At 35.3% G+C, this 15,103-nt stretch overlaps 1 protein-coding gene across 2 annotated transcripts; it reads left to right on the top strand.

Moving 5' to 3' along the window:
* Window positions 1-2,835: 2,835 nt before the first annotated feature.
* On the top strand, window positions 2,836-15,031 carry Ppcs (Phosphopantothenoylcysteine synthetase). Of its 2 annotated transcripts, none has more exons than XM_053749395.2 (8): window positions 2,836-3,101; window positions 4,872-5,021; window positions 5,396-5,500; window positions 5,790-5,913; window positions 6,454-6,668; window positions 7,256-7,441; window positions 8,272-8,374; window positions 9,453-15,031. In XM_053749395.2, the coding sequence occupies exons 1-8, from the start codon at window positions 3,090-3,092 to the stop codon at window positions 9,524-9,526; spliced, it is 969 nt and encodes a 322-aa protein (XP_053605370.1). In that variant the 5' UTR covers window positions 2,836-3,089; the 3' UTR covers window positions 9,527-15,031. The 2 variants fall into 2 exon arrangements, with proteins under 2 accessions (XP_053605370.1, XP_053605371.1); XM_053749396.2 differs by having other exon boundaries at window positions 2,837-3,009.
* The last annotated feature ends 72 nt before the right edge of the window (window positions 15,032-15,103 follow it).

The raw sequence follows: 15,103 nt of genomic DNA, 5'->3' as shown, positions 1-15,103 counted from the left end.
GCCTATGAACTCCACTAAAGCCACAAATTCTGCAACACGCGCGTTGTCGACTTTATTGTCTATAGCACGTCTAGGGTCTTTTGCTACAGTACCCTGTAAGTAATCACACTGCCTCTTCAAACTGGAACGCAATGCAAGCACTGCTGTTTGGCGGCTAGATTAGGTACTTACTTATCCGGACAACCTTTTTACCAAATCTACCATTTTGTTTAAAATGTGGTGTAAGGAACTTTTAAATTAGACGTCCAACATCACTTATTTTTAAACATTTTTATTTCTTGCACTTTAATCCTAGTATTTTAAAAAAGGTTGGCTGGAAGAGATTGCTGAGCAATAAGTCCGCCTTTGCTCCATATGTACGAGTACCTAAACTCTATTCTTTGTGTACCTAATGTGTTTATGGCTAAGTTCGAGACTTGTGTTGGATACTAACTCAACGATACTATATTTTATAACAAATACATATGTATTACAATATTTTATACAATTTTTTATAGATAAACATCCAAGACCCGGGCCAATCAGAAAAAGATCATTTTCCATCATGACCCGACTACTACTACTGAATAAGAGTCAGATTGGTATACAAACCCATGTAGTACAAGTGGGTTTTGAATCTGGGATCTTTCGATTACAGGCGCAGGACCAATACCGCTTACGTACCTGGGTGAATTTCACGAGCGTTTTGAACGCCGCCGTGGACTATCATTAGTGTTTATTAAATTGTACCATACACAATAATCAATTTAATTATCTTATTTTATAAATAATTAAAGTACTGGTACAATATTAATTTTATAAGTGTTTAATAAAAATAAAAGAAAGATTATTAAAACAAAATGTGAGACACTAATGAAACGCTACACGCCGAGTTCAAACAGTCGTGAAATTTACCCACTTACTTTCTAGTCTTCGCTAATCAATGAAAGGAATTTATAAAATGTGAAGGCGGTGCTAGTTAGCGCGTTTGCACCCGCTCCTCCTACCTATAGGTATCTGTACGTTAGAGGTCCTACTCTAATAATATCGGTGAGATATCAACTCACACTTTCGACCTAGAAGTATAATTAGGGGGTTATTGTGGCTATATAAAGTGACAAGCAATCAGAAGTTAAGCGTCACTAGCCATGGTTACGGCACTAGATCTGTGACTGCGGGCAAACTGGAAGTACCAAGGGTAAGCATCTACTATAGTGATAGAATACTAAAAAAAACTTACTTACTGAACGGTTTGCCCGTTGACATTTAGGGGTGTAAGTGTGACTAACACAGTAAATAATAAAGTATTTAAAACATTACTACTTAATTACTATAAAATATATAACAAATAGATTATTTTTGATTATAATTATAAAAAAATTGTTACCTACATAGATAATATACTTATGGTTTAATTGGCTTATGTTATTGTTAGACAAGTTTATATGAGACTGACCGCAGACAAACTGTGTAAATAGTTTTGCGGAACAATAACATTGTAATATAATGAATACCTACTTTGTTTAATAATAAATAAATAAATAAATAAATAAATAAACGTTGATAATTTTTTACTGATTGATTTTAAATAATTGGAGTATACATAATATCCGACTAGCATATGTAACTACATATATCCGTCTAGCGTAAGTACAAATCCGTGAAATAGTTTTTGAGTTTATCGCAGAACCAAGCGAACAGACAGACAGACGCGGCAGAAGACTTTGTTTTATAATATGTAAAAAAGGATAAGAACCTGCTACCTACATATAAGTACACTGTATAGGAAACTAGATAATGATTCGTAATAAGGCAAGAAGAATAGGCTGATTGTAAAGTTTAGCCAGTTTCCTGATAAAAATAATCTTAGGAAATCTTAGCGTTTTTCTAGGCTTAATCGTGCCTGCGAACGTTATGCCAGCTCCAAACTAGAAGTTATAACTTAATATTGCAGGATTCCTTTTCTAAGGAGAATTTGATAATAATAAAAAAATATTTGTATTAATTTTGACGACCTCGGTGGCGCAGTGGTAAAGTTCTTGCCACTGAACCGAGAGGTCCCGGGTTCGATCCCCGGTCGGGTCATGATGGAAAATGATCTTTTTCTGATTGGCCCGGGTCTTGGATGTTTATTTATATATGTATCTATTTATAAAATATAGTATCGTTGAGTTAGTATCCCATAACACAAGTCTCGAACTTACTTTGGGGCTAGCTCAATCTGTGTGATTTGTCCTAATATATTTATTTATTATTTATTTATTTATTAATGCAAGTATTTTTGGCTATTTTTATAGGTACCCTTAAATTGGCCCCCCGATATTTTCTGATTTTGATCCAAAGCACGATACGCCACTGATAAATACATATATTACGAGTAGGTAGGTATATTTCATTTAATATTAACGACAAACACACATGCCATGACTTCGTAAATTGATACCTGACCAAAATAGTTTTATTAAATCCGTAGGTGCCTTATAGGTAGATAGTGCTTCATCGAAACTAACATCTTATTTACACAATTATTTAGTAATATAGCCAGTGTTACTATATTCCTTCAAAAAAATATTTTTAGATAGAACCTTGGCTCTTTCTGATGCAATGCAGCTTGTGCAGGTTATAAAAACTATGGTAATTAGCCACTTTTCACATAAAATATTATACCTACAATATTTTGTTTGCAAGTTTAATATCTTAAGTAGAATGCCCGACCTCCTCTCTTTTGATAAGTTGATAAAAACAAAAATTATTGAAAATAAATAATTTTGGTCGTATATAAAAGACTCTATTGTCCAACGTCAACGTCATTGTAGATGTCAACGAAATGTCAATTAGTGAAGTGTCAAGCTTGCGATTTAGTGAGGATTTAATTTTGAGAAATTGTAAAGTGAGGTGAGGAGAGGAATGGGAACTGTTCGTCTACGCTAGATCTCCGCTTGTTTTAGATATATTGAAATCCCATCTGTATATGTCACGCGGAGTGTTATTATCAGAGCAAAGTCCACGAAATTTTATCTCGTTCCAAAGGTACAAACTAACAACTATATATTAATCTTTGCGAATCATAAGATGTCAGTGAAGTGTGTCCCTCTCGCATTGATTTTTCGATGAAACCCGAGGCAAGTAAATATTGGTATACTCAAGGGAAGGCCTCACTAATGTCTTATAAAATTATAGACTCGTGTCCCTATTCCTGTCCCAATTAGTGGATTAATTAATATTCTGTGTTTATTTCATGATCTTCATAGTTCATAACATCAAAATATATTTTTCGGATTAGGTATAGTTACTTCTGTTGTTCTGTTGTAATCTTCACTCTTGTGAACGTTCTATAATAATTCCTAGGGGTTTTTTGGAATAATATTTGAGTTAAATTATTTTGTAAGTATACAATTGAGTTTTGGATGTTAGTTTACAATCAACAAGTGGAAGGCATGGGTTAGAAGTAGAGATGGGTTCACACCCAATATTTTCCAGTTTATTTCCAAAAAGTCTGGTGCCAACCCAACTTGTAAATTATGAAGAAGTTGTGAAAATTTTGTGTGTAAACCCAACCCTGATCAAGAGTTAAATAACTTAAAATTTGCAATAAAATACTTAATACTATGTCTACTAGATATCGCCGCATTTGTTAATATTTGTTGTATATTAACAAATGCGGTGATAGGTGGCATAGGGGTACCTAAAATATTACCTGTGACCTGATAGTATTTCATCCCTTTTTCAAATTTATTTACTAGTTTAGCTACCTATAATTCATTCATTCATACATACATAATATTTATGCAATTTTGAAGTAACAATTGCAACCTTGATTAATAAATTATAAGGTTATTAATTACTTAGCTACTAAATTGAAAAATGGTGCCCAACAAAATCCATATAGTCATGTGTGACCACATTGTATAATTTTTAAAATTATTTAGCCAGTGTGGTTTAATATGACAAGATCTTTTATTCACTAAGACATAAAAACATTATAAAAATGTAGTTGTGGTGTGATGACCTGACCAATGCCACGCCTTCTCAATCCACAAAACAAGTGTACCCTTAGAAGTGGCTTTTCAATTGGCTGTAGTGTAGTGTATATTAATGCCCACCAGTTTTGGTAATCCTTTCACCATGGACACAAGTACTAGTGATTGTTAAATCAGGTCAACCAAATAATAAAGTACCCATTTAATTAACCAGTTACATATTATAGTAGATGGGAACATATTAGGTACTTTTTAGGTTTAGGGACAATTTTATTAATATTTATAAGTCTTCAAAGGCAGTGCACGGTGATACATACATATATATGTTGATTACATCTCTGTTATTTCATGTATGTTTAATGTTTAACAAATAAATATTATTTTAAATTAATTTTCTCGAAACAATACTTGAGTATATATAGTATTATATTATTATCTATTTTTTCTTGTTCCTGGTTAATAGACTTTTCTACATCACTCTCACTTCACTCACTTTTCTCACTTTCACTACATCACTCTGTCAGTTAATTGGCAGGGAAGCACTAGGCTAAGTCCAACATTTATATTTTCTGTGGCTAAGTTAAATAAATACATAAAATAAATACTTTCTAGTCGTAATAACTAAAAAATTGATGAAAATAAAAGAAAAAATATTACAAAAAATAATGTTTTAAGCCACATGATTGTGAACCATAAGCCCCAATGATTAGTGTCATGCATGATCACGATCTATTATATGGCGTGACACTTGTTGAATAGAACCTTCATGGTACATAGCATAAAATATGAAACTATTGCGGATGATATAATGAATGCCCGGCATTGGGCGGGCTAAAATGATGTTGTTAACATGTTTGTTAACAAATAAACCTTACTATTAGTTGGACTTGGCATTGATTCATGTATTTTCAGGCTGAATCAGCAGCTGAGATGGCGAGTGGTTCCTGGGAGGAGTTCTTCGCTGTGCACCTGCCCCCCACGGACTTTGAGGACAACCGCTCACTTCTCAAAGAGTTTTGTGAGCGACATGACCATTATGGGAACAAGATTGTACTCGTTACAGTGAGTAGTGTTGTTACAAATTTTTATATAGGTTCTGTCAAATCTTGCATTAAAATATAGCTTTTGTCAGTGGCAATATCGAAATGTTAACCGATCAAATTTAACCAGTGTTTGGGCACAATGGGACGAAGTACCTCTGATGTTTATTCATGTCTTTAGCACAACTATCTTTTTTTCCAAAAACTATTTCTTACTTGTAACAGTGAGGCATGTTGATAGAGATTAATTAATTCGGCCAAACTGCCATGATCTCAATAGCTCAGTGGTTAAGAGCACTGTTTTGGATGTAGACAATAGCCTGGGTTCAATTCTCGATCAATTACAATTTTTTTTCATCTCATAATTATTTTCAAAATGCGCTAATTTTGTTTCAGTCTGGCGGCACCACAGTCCCGTTAGAACACAACACAGTTCGCTTTGTGGACAACTTCAGCGCAGGCACTCGGGGTTCGGCCTCCGCTGAATATTTCCTCGAACAGGTATTCATTGTCTTATCTTTATACTTTATTTATATCACCAAGCTGCAAACAGTCATATGGTATCCACCTGATCCTGATGAGAAGTGCTATAGTCTATGGACGACTGCCACATAGACACACGTGTCACATGTTGTCAACTTTGTGGTCTAAGTTCTGTAATTACACTGCCTCGCTTACCATCCAAACAGGAAAACCACAATTCAACCTCAACCAATGCTGTTGCAAACCATTCTATTCGGATACGCTACTCCTGGTTAAATTTAATATCGAGTAACTGCCTTCGATCCAGGGTTATGCGGTGATCTTCATGCACCGTCAGAAGTCCCTGGAGCCGTTCACCAGACACTTCAGCGGGCAGAAGATGATGGACATGCTGGATATTCAGGAGCGGGGGCCGAACACCACCATCACAGGTTTGTGGGAACTGCTTCATATCACATACTATCTGCAAATGGTTTGCTAATGAATCTGAATCAGTAAGTAATCACTTATTGTCATATTGGTAAAAGAGACGTTACTTATATTGTACTTTGTTTTACACTGCTGGTTTTTCTATGCGGTAAAAATAGGTCACATTTAGAGTACTATTTACTATTATATATATTTGTCGTTGCATATGTTTTTTTTTAACTGTCAGCAATAACATTCTAATAGATGGTTGTTTGTTGTCAGGCGGTCGGTTGTGAATTCACAGACGATTTTTTATGCTGACCTCATTCTAAGCATCTTAGTCTCTAACGTAATCTGAAACATTTACTAGAGAGATATTAAGAAAATTCTGACGGCTTTTTTTTCTTATTTCACTTCGAATTTAACCAAACTCTGTGGGCGAAGTGCGCTGCGCCTCACTTCGAATCGATTCGATGGTGAGAAGTGAAATTCAAACCCGCACTAACCCCTCTGAGCATTCTTCGCTGGGAATTCGCTCAGTGACTCGTCACTGTCCCCTCCAGTGAAGCCGGACAGCGTGGACGTACTGGCGCCGATACTGCTGCGGTACAAAGCGGCGCACGGCGCAGGCGCAGTGCTGTACGTGACGTTCACGACGGTGTCGGACTACCTGTGGCTGCTGCGCGCCGCGTGCGAGTGTCTCGCGCGCTGTGGTCCGCGTGCCATGCTGTACCTCGCCGCCGCTGTCTCGGACTTCCACATACCTAAGGACAAAGTGGTGAGACTTTAAGACCTTCAATGTAATTAATTTTTTGTGTCTGATAAATATAGGTATACCTCTAAGTACAGTGGAGAGCACAATATCCTACCCAAATTCTTTGCAAACTCGCCGCTATTATCGCGCCATCGAGGTTCATGCGGAGGCAACTTGATGTGCTGTTGACTGTACTTATAACTGTAGTAATTTCATTAAAATTATTATCAAGCCATATTGCTGGAGTCATGGGACACACGGGCCTCTTCGAGAATCGTTTTGCAAAATGTGTTTAAGACTGATATCCTTGCTTGCTGGAAGGTTTGATTAAAGTTATGTACATACAATATACGTGAGGTAGGTATATTTGTTAGAATAGTATGTTTGTTGGAATAGGTAACACGAGTTTCTTCGGCATTTCTTCTCGACAGCGGTCTTTCTGTGAAATGACAGTAGTTTGTAGCTTGTGAGAGCCTGTGAAGGTCTAATTTCTGAATAAATGATTCTATTTGATAGGACAAAATAAATTATGCAAAAAAAAAAGGGGACTCCGTATATGGTTTTACGTGCGAATCCAAGACGGCTTGTGTTTATAAACAAAATTTTTCCAGCCAACCCACAAAATGCAATCGGAAAGTGGTCCGCCAGTGATCCAGCTCCACCTGGTGCCGAAGATGCTGAAGCCTTTGGTAAACCTGTGGGTGCCCGCAGCGTACGTGGTGTCGTTCAAGCTGGAGACCGACGAGAGCCTGCTGATCCCCAAGGCCAGGGCTGCGCTGGACAAGTACAAGCACAAGGTTTGTGGGATATCTCGCGGCAGTTTTTTTTTTTTTAATTTTTTTCATTTTATGTAACTTGCTTGTAACTATGCCCCTTGTAGTATATGTTCAAATGATCGAGCTGAAATTTTGTACACACTTTTAGCTTTGATGACAATGCATTATTATTGATGAATAAATATATACGGACAAATCACACAGATTGAGCTAGCCCCAAAGTAAGTTCGAGACTTGTGTTATGGGTTACTAACTCAACGATACCATATTTTATAACAAATACATATTATATAGATAAACATCCAAGACCCGGGCCAATCAGAAAAATATCATTTTCCATCATGACCCGACCGGGGTTCGAACCCGGGACCTCTCGGTTCAGACACATGTACTTTACCACAGCGCCACCGAGGTCGTCATGATGATTATTATGAGAATGATCTAATGGTGCACCCAGGAACGGCTTCGAATTAGGGAACTCCTCAATGGTTTACTGCACGGACACAATTTTTTTGTCACACATTGATTCAAGATCTGTCTGACAACAATAAAAGCTTTTATCAAAAATTGTATTTCTATCCTGAAACCCCGGGGCGTAACTAGTTGTTATAAATGCGAAAGTCTATCTGTCTGTTCCGCTTTCACAGCTAAGCCACTGGACCGATTTTGATGAAATTTGTTATACATTTAGTTAAAGTCCCCCCGTTCTTTTACTCAAAAATCAATCCCCAAATGACTATAATGAGAATGTGAAAGTTTATATGAATATCATGTCTGTTCCGCTTTCGCAGAGAAATTCACGCGGGCGTAGCCGCGGGCAAAAATTAGTGTGAAAAATATAACAATTTCAGATGGTAGTAGCGAATATGCTGCAAAGCCGACATCACAGAGTCATTTTGGTCACTCCCGAGGCGAGTCAAGAAATTCTACTAACCAGGGAGGAAGTACATGCTGGTATGTTAACCTTACATTTATACAACAGAGTCCTCTGCCGCGTCTGTCTGTCTGTGTGTCCGCGATAAACTCAAAAACTACAACACTGATTTTCGTGCCGTTTTCACTAATAGATAGTTGATTCCTGATTAGATGAAGGTGTGTATAATTTATTATGTTTTCCCCGAGCGAAGCCGGGTCGGGCATAATTTATTTTGTCCTATCAAATCAAATAATTTATTCAGAAATTAGACCTTCACAGGCTCTCACAAGCTACAAACTACTGGCATTTCGGAAGGACCGCTGTCGAGAAGAAATGCCGAAAGAAACTCATTTGAATAGCGTTACCTATTCCAACAAACATACTATTCTAACAAATATATCTACCCCACGTAAGTTTATTATAAAGCCTATTTTTACCCGACTACAAAGGAAGGTTATTGTTTTTCGCGCGTTTTTTATTACGTCGACTCCAAAACCGCTGAACGGATTTAGTCATTTGAGTAATCGTCATATTCGTCTTAGCTGCCCGAATGTTCTTAGCTGACCTTAAAAAAAATGGCGGCTGTGCAACGCCATTGGACTTGGTGAAAAACATTTTTTTTTTCTAATACTACAATATGCGTATCAAATTAAAGGGCTCGAAGTAACGATCCTTAATCAGGCTGGCTTTGTGTTTATTTTTGTAATATTTAGTTTCACCAATCTCGTGTTAAATTTCACACAATTTAGGTGGTCCTACAGAGTTGAAATATTCCATGTCTGTCAGTTTCAATAACAGTTCATAGTGATAATTATGATTTAATGGTACAACCAGGATGGGCTCCCAACGGTTTACTGTATGAACATGATTTTTTTTTCTCACGCGTTGTTTGCAACAAAGCTACAAAAAACTTTCTATTTTTAAATCAATCATACAATGCCGGCTCCACACTGTCGTCGAAGAGTCAAACTTTGGCGCATTCGGCATACATTGCTGGTTTTTCATTGCGGTAAATAAAATCATTCATACAAACCACGCAATGTATACGCATGTGGTCCGAGTTCGGCGACAGTGTGGAAGTATTGAGGCCGGTTCCAACGTGACGCGTGGCCCCAGGCGTGGACATAGAGTCGGCGATAGTGTCGGAGATCGCGCGGCTGCACGCGGAGCACGCGCGCGCGCCGCGCTGAGGCGCGCGCGCGCGCCGCCGGCTCTACCTCACGCCGGACTAGCGCGCTCGCCTCTCTCTCTCACTCTCACTCTCACTCAGACCTACTCCTTCTACTGACTTCACATTATTTTGTGATCTACGACGTGATGAAAAGCGGTGGTTATCACTATTATGACTAACTTTAATGACTTTAAATTGTGATCGGGTTTCGATAAAAGCGGTGTTCAGTTCCCGCTCGATTCCACATTTTCTTCATCTCATTACGTGTGTAGTGTGATATGTATAACAATAGCCAGCTACAGTATCGCATGCGGCACCAACCAACCTCACCAACCACCAATTATAAAATATGTTTTTGAATGTATTATTAAAACTATCAATATAAATATTTATAAAATGTTATAATCTGGATCAAAATGATATGACGTCACAATTTTTGGAGGAAGCCAAGTTTGGTACTTTTACGGTTTTGCCGTATACAACGTGTTTTTTATAATACTTCAAGTGCGTTTTTTTTAATTTATATCATTAAAAAAACAGCATTTTATTTATTTTGTATAATAATAAATATTAAAAATATATTATAGACGTGTATCTATTTATAATATTGTGTAATTTCAAAACTGAATATATGGAACCATTTTTTCTATAAATAAAATTTATTCTAGGTAAGTATACTAATGTATGTATGACATGTATGTGTTTATATGGATATAGTATATATGATCCAACAAGCGATCGTTGATGTTTATTATATTGTAAAATTTCATGTCTGTTGTATGCAAATGATGGAATATAAATCTTTGTTATACAATGTGTAATATATACATTTATTAAATTATAAATAAATAGAAATAGTGTTCTCAAAAGGTGGTACAATGTCTCCTTCTCTCTTAAGAGATAGACGGAACCGCGAGACAGAGATGGGACGTTGCTGCTGGATAGCACGATTAAAATTGTCTTTAATTGATTTAAACTAAACGCCGTATCTTTTATGGAACTTTTTCTATTTGTTTATTATTAGAGGTTATTATTCTAAGGTTAACTTGTAAGTGAACCATCAGAATGTTCAAAATATTTAACGAATAGACACTTCCAGATGATACCGAGGTTAAGAATAATTATAATTATGATATTAATGTATATACAATACGCGGCAGTACCGAACACTAAAGGCTTTGGGAAAATAGAACTTGATTTTAACACTAAAAGACTTGAGTAATTAGATCTTTGATCTAAATTAATTATGTGGCTTATATAAAAATACGTCTGTTTCTCACTATATTTATTTCTATCTTACGACACAGACAAACACACAAAAGATGATCTTAATTGACGTTCCTTCACGTTATTCTAATTTTTCATCTTAATCAATTCACACGATATTTCAGCAATATGCATTAATTGAATTCGGATGTTGGCAATAAACAAAAATCAAAAGCAGTTTCTTCTTTCTGTGTTTAATCTTGTGTTTATAACCATTGGATCCACAACACAAGTTTCCGTTGTGTTATCAATTTATCAAAATTAACAATTATTGCAACTACAAGTTTGATGTTGTACGTACCTATGCGTGTCTTACTCTGGAATTATAATAAGGACCATGGCTAGACATTTTACTGTCTGTCTATATGTATATTTATTATGTTTGTATTGCTGCAACACACACAAATCTTCAAATGTATTTGTATGTAAACTGTGTAATTCTGATATTATTTGTTATGTGTGCGATTGTAGCAATATATCGATATAATATTGGCTTCAATTTTATTAATTTATAAAAGCGAGTAGTTTTGTACTATGTTAAATATCACTATATAGTATGAAACAATACTGTCTGTATGTATGTATGTATGCTTAGATCTTTAAAACGACGGATTTTGATGTGGGTTTTTATATAGTGTTCTTCCTTAGCATGGTTCAGGTATATAATTTATCATGGTTTTACCCGGGCGAAGCCGGTAAGGGTCGCTAGTATAATAATAACAATGTTACATATTAAGAAAATTTATTATTGCATATAAATCAGTTTATACGTAATATAATTATACGAATATAATTTTATGGGTTTGTTGAATTTAAAATTGAATTTATAATGTATATTTACTGTTTATGGATGACTTAATACTCCGTCTTTGACACGAGACAACCTTGTTTATTATTTATTAAATTTTGTTAGATATAATTCAGAGATTTACATATCATCGGCGTGATGTCACACTTAAGAAAATTCAAAAATCAATTTATTGATAAATGTTAAAAAATTCTTTGACTGCAATTCAGTCGAATTGCAGTCAAATTGTTCAGTCGAACAAAACTTAAGCCAAAATATAGAGTTTTTTAACATTTACAATAGTTGATTTGCGCCGGATATCAAAACAAATTTTAAGCAAATATGTCCAATTTCGTGTTGTCTCTGTTCTACATGCGTAGCGAGACAGAGATAGTACGAGAGTTGTGGACGTGTTTGTTTATATTTCTTTCAAATATTCGGCAGCTGTTGATGTAACAAAATGCCTCATGCGTAGGTTAACTTTAAATACATCACACAAAATTGAATTTTAAGCAATGAGATGAAAAATGTCACGAATAAGCCGAATGGATATCGGCCTCTATTAGCACTGCACCGGTTCGTGGGTCCAGGGTCGTGGGTTCGATTTCCGCTCGAGTCTTTTTTTCATCTCATTATTTAAATTTGTAAAGCATGTGTGACATGCTAAAATTAAACTATTAATTTGAAAAAAAAAATGTAATTCCAAGTTAACTTTTTCTTGTACAGTTAAAAGCACATTAAGCTACCCAACATTCATTGCAAACTCGCTACTATTGTCATTGCATAGAAATGTATGCAGATTAGCTTGACGTGCAGTTGATTGTACGTTGTTTTTTTTTTTCAGAAAAAATCGTTGAATTTCGTATATTTTAGAAATGTGGTGGTGTTTACTGTAGTTATTATATTCGGTGGGTAGTTTGTAACGATTGAGGAGAGGGTTATATCAATGGTACTTGTGTAACGTAGTTCCGTGTTGAGTGTTGCTAATTGCCGATCTTGAGCGTTTATTTTGGGTATATTAAATTGTATTGTCATTTGATTTTTATGATAGTTTACTCGAGCTTGAAGACAATGTAAACTTACAATCGCAGCGCCGTGTTTTCGTGTTAGCTAACACAAAAACGTTATTTACTTACCGATTAGGGGCGTGGCCTAACTGTTATGTTAGAAAAATAACACCAAAACATGTTTTCCAAACCGAATGGATAACATCCCCCGCGTTCGCCTGCGGGGAGGGGAAGTGACTCATTTTGTGTTAGCGCTCACTAAAGAAAGACGAAAGCATAGCGCAATATGGAGTAAACGAACATAACAATAGGCGAAATTAGAAAATTGGCGCTGCGGACCCGGCTATAAGGAATAGCCAAATGAGATAAAACATTTCCATACAAGTTCCTGGCCTAGCTTACAACATATGCGATGTAAAAACGGGTACACAATGAGGAACAAGACAGTAGCGCTGTTCCGTTTCTTCTCGTGTATATCTAGTACGCGCTTCCCTTTCTCGTATGAGTGAAATGAAAGATGAAATGAACAATGATGAAGTTTTCTTTGCCTACGCTCGCTCAGACTCAAGAAACACGGACGCATTGCTTTAAGGATATACGTATATTTTTTATATTAATTCGTGACGTATGATTTTTTATCACAATACCCAGTAATTATACCCAGTAATATATGCCTTTTTTTTCTATATAAGCAAAATTATTTGCTTATTTTGAGAAAAACGGTTAGACCTATAAATGTATCTCCACTATTTAGTAAGCTCAAGATATGTGCAAAATGAATGATAAAAGATTTTCGGGAAAGGGAAATACTATATTTATTTTCGTCAACTTTGTGCACGATACGATATATACCGAACAAGAATCGCTCAAAACTGGAGGAGGAACCAGTTTCCAGCGCAGGGAAGAACATTTCTTATTTTATTTATTTTAAAATAAATACATTAAATAAAATCATTAGACATCTTTACTCTAATACTCAAGTATCTGATGGTTTGCCAACCTTATGGTCCTATTAACACTTTCGTGGACGCTCAACGAGACACAAAAGAAGTTTAATTGTTACGACGACGTCTATAGCTGTCTTAAATTCTTACGTACGCGTAAGTGTTAATATCATAAATGCGAAAGTTTATCACCGGTAGACCGTCTGCCTATCAGTTTGTATGAACGCGATAAACCTGACTGATTTTTGTACTGTTTTAACCAACAGAAACACAACACTATATAATTTATTATGGTTTTATCCGAGCGAAGCAGGGACTGGCCGCTAGTCTTCGTTATATATTTTCATCAGGTGTATCGTGCACAAAATTGAAATCTAGATATACGGTGTAATAGTAAAATGTTGTAACTGATATTCAAATGCTGATATGTATGTTCTAAGAACTATGTTTTAATGTTAAAGATATTTACTGTGTAAAAAATATTAAAATTATATTAAAAATTGTATTCCGCAGACGCTGTCCCAAGTATATTTAATATTAGTTTCGTTTCATATGTTTTGTAAATTCTCTATAACTCGTCCGAGATAAGTTCAGACATCGTATATGTGGTGACGGTGGTAGGTTCTCATTGTCTAGTGGTAAAAGCTGACCAGAATAATTGCGGAAAAGAACTGAGGCAATACCTATATCATAGTTCAAGAATGTATGGAGTCGCCATTTTGATTTTTGTTTTCATAGTCTTTTTGTATTTTATATATATCAGGTGATCTACATTTTAATTGTTAACTAGACTATTAAGGATGTTTCTATAAGTATAAAATCATGTCTACAAACTTTTATAACTTCTTAGTATCCAGTAACCATAATATCAATGTTGTAATCGAAAATATGTCTTACGTTGAAGACAATAACGTCTATTGTTGCAAGTTCTATAATAAATGTACAGTCGGACTAATGTATACTTGAATAATAAATATTGAATTATCAACTATTTCAAAATAGTTAATAATTCAATATTTAATTTTGTGAAAATTTAAAATCGAGCACAAAAAAATCTTGTTTATCGTTATGGTAACCGAATTTTCATACGAACAAGATCATTATATAGATCACGGATTACTGGACTGATAATTTGTTTCTCTCCCACTCTCTCCTTCTCATAAGCTAATTAGAGTGGAACGTTCTCTTCTTGAAATGAATCTTATAATAGTATACTTAAGGTAGGTTTTTATTTGCATTTTTCCTGAGGAGTAATCCGTCAGGTTTTATTATGTGATTCCCAATCATATTTGAATTGAAACTTGTAATTTTGAATGTATACATACAATTTGCCCAAACTTTAATTTGCAATATTTGTTATATTTAAATCTTGCAGAGACTATTAGCCATTTGCATTAATTGACTGTGAAATGCAACAGTTATGGGTATTTATCGTTGTGATATTTGTAAACCTATTACTGAATCCGTAGCTTAGGCCATCATACTAGACGTGATTAAATAGTTTGTCATATTTTAATGTATGTCTGTCTTTTATTTATTACCTAAATATTCTCACGGTACAGTCTCTCATGCTGATCAATTCAATCAGGTAC

The sequence above is a fragment of the Plodia interpunctella genome, chromosome 9 (assembly GCF_027563975.2).
Source record: "Plodia interpunctella isolate USDA-ARS_2022_Savannah chromosome 9, ilPloInte3.2, whole genome shotgun sequence".
NCBI classification, from domain to species: Eukaryota; Metazoa; Arthropoda; class Insecta; order Lepidoptera; family Pyralidae; genus Plodia; species Plodia interpunctella.
Note: the sequence above shows the minus strand (reverse complement) of the source record. Positions and strands in the feature narration are given on the sequence as shown.